The 3751-nt window shown below is 44.0% G+C and overlaps 1 protein-coding gene across 2 annotated transcripts in view; it reads right to left on the bottom strand.

Annotated features, from left to right (window-relative positions):
- Positions 1–3751, bottom strand: part of Nipsnap2 (nipsnap homolog 2) — a 30376-nt gene that overhangs the window by 15068 nt on the left and 11557 nt on the right. The window contains exons 4-5 of one of the 2 annotated variants that reach the window (XM_005344538.3): positions 725–819; positions 237–307 (exon numbers count right to left, since the gene is read on the bottom strand). In XM_005344538.3, the coding sequence (XP_005344595.1) occupies positions 237–307; positions 725–819 (166 nt within the window). The remainder of the gene's footprint in view (positions 1–236; positions 308–724; positions 820–3751) is intronic. The other variant, XM_005344539.3, reaches the window with a different exon arrangement.

Here is a 3751-nt window from a genome sequence, read left to right as displayed (position 1 = left end):
AAAAAAAAAAAAACAACAACAACAACAAAAAGAACTCATATGATGAAATTTCTACTATGAAAACTAAACAGTTTACTAACAAAAGCTGGTAAGTGTCTTTATGAAGTTCTGTGTGAATACACCCTGAATCATTATACTACACAAGAATCTCTCTCTCTCTCTCTCTCTCTCTCTCTCTCTCTCTCTCTCTCTCTCTCTCTCCACACACACACACACACACACACACAAATTGTTACCTGGTTTTCTTTAAGCTTATTCATGACCTCCGTGAGGGCTGGATAGCCTCCTTCGTACCTCCAGAGGTGGACTGAAATGCATTTTAAAAGATAGCACACATTGAATCTCGAAGCATTTACCTTGACAATACAGAATGCATGTCACGTGAATACAGTACAGCATTGTAGTGTGTGCCTCATATCCACCACATGAACATAGTACATTGTAGTGCACCTTGTATCTATCATATGAACATACTACAACATTGTAGTGTGCCTTGTATCCACCACAGGAATACAGTACAACATTGTAGTGTGCCAGTATCTGCCCTTGAGTTATTTTACAAAGTTTTCATAACAGATTTGAACATTAAAAAAGTAACATTTACAGTGAGTTACTGTAGAAACCACTTGATCTGTAAAACCAGAATGGAACTTGAAAAGGACTATAAAAACAAGCACCACATTTACAAAATAAGGTATTTATCCCAAAGACTTTTGTTTCCTACCGGCTTGATCCTGCTCGCCATACCACGTGTTCCATGTCCCCACCAAGGTACAAGGGTATTGCTTGCCTTCATGGATCTTTGGTAATACTTCTTGACTTAAAGAGAAGAGACAGCAATGCTGATTAAACTGGGGAGAGATTTCCCGGTAGACAGCACGGGAGCGTCAGTTGAAATACAACCACTTCCTATGTATTCTAGCAACCGAGCCTGTACCATCCATACGTGTTTTGTTTGTTTTAGATTTATTTCATGTGTATGAATGTTTTGTCTGCATGTATGTCTGTGTACCATGTGTGACTCTGTGATGGAGGAAGGTCATTGGTTAAGTAATAAAGAAACTGCTTGGCCTCATAGGTTAAAACATAGGTGGGAGGAGTAAACAGAACAGAATGCTGGGAGGAAGAGGAAGTGAGGTAAGATGCCTCATAGAGACGCCATGCTCCCCTCTCCCAGGCAGATGCGATTGATGAAGCTCCGACCCAGGATGGACATAGGCTAGAATCTTTCCCGGTAAGACTGATGCTACACAGATTATTAGAGATGGGTTGATTGGGATATGAGAATTAGCCTGTAAGGGCTAGAGTGAATGGGCCAAGCAGTGTTTAAAAGAATATAGTGTCCGTGTAATTATTTTTAGGCATAAGCTAGCAGGCGGCCGGGGTGCTGGGGACACAGCCCTGCCACTCCTATTACAACAACTCTGGTGCCCACAGAGGCCAGAAGAGAGCACTGGATTCCCTGTAACTAGAGTTACAGACGGTTGTGAACCACTGTGTGGGTGCTAGGAGTCAAACAGAGTCTTTTGCTGGAGTAACAAATCCTCTAAACTACTGAGTCATCGCTCCAGTCCCCCACAACATTTTGTAAGATAGTGTCTGGATCTGAAGTGTTAGCCAAATTCCTCCGTTGTCTGTCAGCACCCACTTACCAACAGCTTACGTTTTAACCCCAGGTTATTTACAAGAGTTACAAGCGACTCCTGCAGTGTGATAAAGGTGTTTACAAAGGACCAAGGTCCCAGAGTCCAGGAGCCAGGGCTCTATTTGCTATTTCCGGAGAAAGGAGAAAAAAGCTGCTGAGGAATGCGATGTTTACAGAAGTTAAGTTCTGCTGGTTCCCATCAAGAAAGAAAGTCGGGAATGACATACAAGATCATGGAAGAAACCAGAAAGCGGGGAGAAGCATTCAACCCAGAGGTGAGCAACTGGCTGCCCAGCGGGGCAAAGCAGTGGGAAGGCCTTTGGGAAGAAAGACGACAGCCAGGTGTAGTGGTGATGTGAACCAAGCTGCACCCCTCAGTCCCCAACGCCACCAGCGTGGTTAACAACTGGAAGAATCAAAATAAAATATACACGTGAAGCAACAATGGGTTCCACATAATTCAGCCCGCTACAGGGATCTCAGAAGTATCACAATGAACACCCAACCAACTCAGGACCACCAAGAGCAGGGCTGGTGCTGAGCCTTGACACAGCCATGTGTGACTTTTAACAGGTGTCTTATCCCAGCCTGACTCCACAGAAACCTTCCTATGTGTAGGCACGGTCTCATGTAGCTGATGACTCTAAACTCGGGATTGATTTTTCCCAAAAACTATAGGCATATGCTACCTGCCTAGCTATATAGAAAATTAATACTAGACCTTGTCTCAAAAACCTGAAAGAAAAAAGAAATGTTACTGATTCCATTTATCTGCTGACAATACATCATAATCACAGTGGTTGGTGACAGGCACTACATGTTGTTATTCAGTGTTTTGTTTTGGGGGGGGAGGGGTATGAGTACTCTGTCTTCATGTGTGCCCGCACGCCAGAGAGGGCATCAGATCCCGTTATAGATGGTTCTGAGTCACCACGTGGTTGCTGGGAATTGAACTCAGGACCTCTGGAGGAGCAGCCAGTGCTCTTAACCACGGATTCATCTCTCTAGCCCCCAGAGTTTTGTTTTGTTTTTGACACAGGATTTACTCTGTAGCCCCAGCCAGCCTGGAGCTTGCTATGTAAACTATGGGCTTCAAACTTGCAATGGTCTCCTGCCTCTGACGCCCGCCCTCCCAGCATGTCAGTGTTTGATTAGAGCTACATGATACCACATCCACCTAACTTTATAGCTGCTTTTGAGATAAGGTCTTGTTACTACATATTCCTGGCTGGCCTTGATCTTACAATCCTGCCTCAGATTCTGGAATTTTAGAATCATAGGCGTGCACTACCAAGGATAGCCCAAGTTTATTTCTTGAGAGGTGGCATTTACTTTTTTGTGTACATTGATTAAAAAAAAAAACTTGAGATATGGTATTAAATATGCCTGATATATAAGCCAGGACTGTTCATAAATGATGCAGATCTGGTGTGGGGAGGATAAATTGGGACGAGTTTCTTTCTGTGCCCTGATGTGTGCAGCAGAGCTACTGTGGGGAGCAGCATCAACACAGACAACCCAGCTGGGGTCTGGAAAGGTCCGGGGTGGTGGGAGTGGGGAGCTTTTCATCTACATGGATCCACATAAGAAATCAGTCAGTTCTTTGTGCAGGGCCCCAAACTTGCTCTTACAAGCCCAGGCCGTATCTAAGCGGACACTGGGAGACAGGTGGTATCTGTACTGAGAACTGGGTGGGTCGGGCAGAGCTCTTGACAGGGGCCCCTAAAGACCAGGCAGCAGTTAGATTATGGGATCAGGTGCTGCTAAGAATTTTAAAGAAAAGGAAAAAAAACAAATGAAAAAGCACAGAGAAAATGTCATTTTGTGTGTGTGGAGAAACTAAGAGATAAACATTTTTGGTTTTGGTTATATTTATTTATTTAAAGGTTTATTATTATTATTATTAGTGTTTTTTGAGACAGGGATTCTCTCTGTATCCCTGGTACTCTCTTTGTAGACCAAACTGGCACCGAACTCGAGATCTGCCTGCCTCTGTCTCTCAGGTGCTGGGTTTAAAGCCATGTGCCACCACAAGCGGTCAAGATTTATTTTTATTTTGGGGCTGGAGAGATGGCTCAGCAGTTAAGAGCATTGCCTGCTCTTCCA

The sequence above is a fragment of the Microtus ochrogaster genome, chromosome 2 (assembly GCF_000317375.1).
Source record: "Microtus ochrogaster isolate Prairie Vole_2 chromosome 2, MicOch1.0, whole genome shotgun sequence".
NCBI lineage: Eukaryota > Metazoa > Chordata > Mammalia > Rodentia > Cricetidae > Microtus > Microtus ochrogaster.
This window is presented reverse-complemented; position numbering and strand designations above follow the sequence as displayed.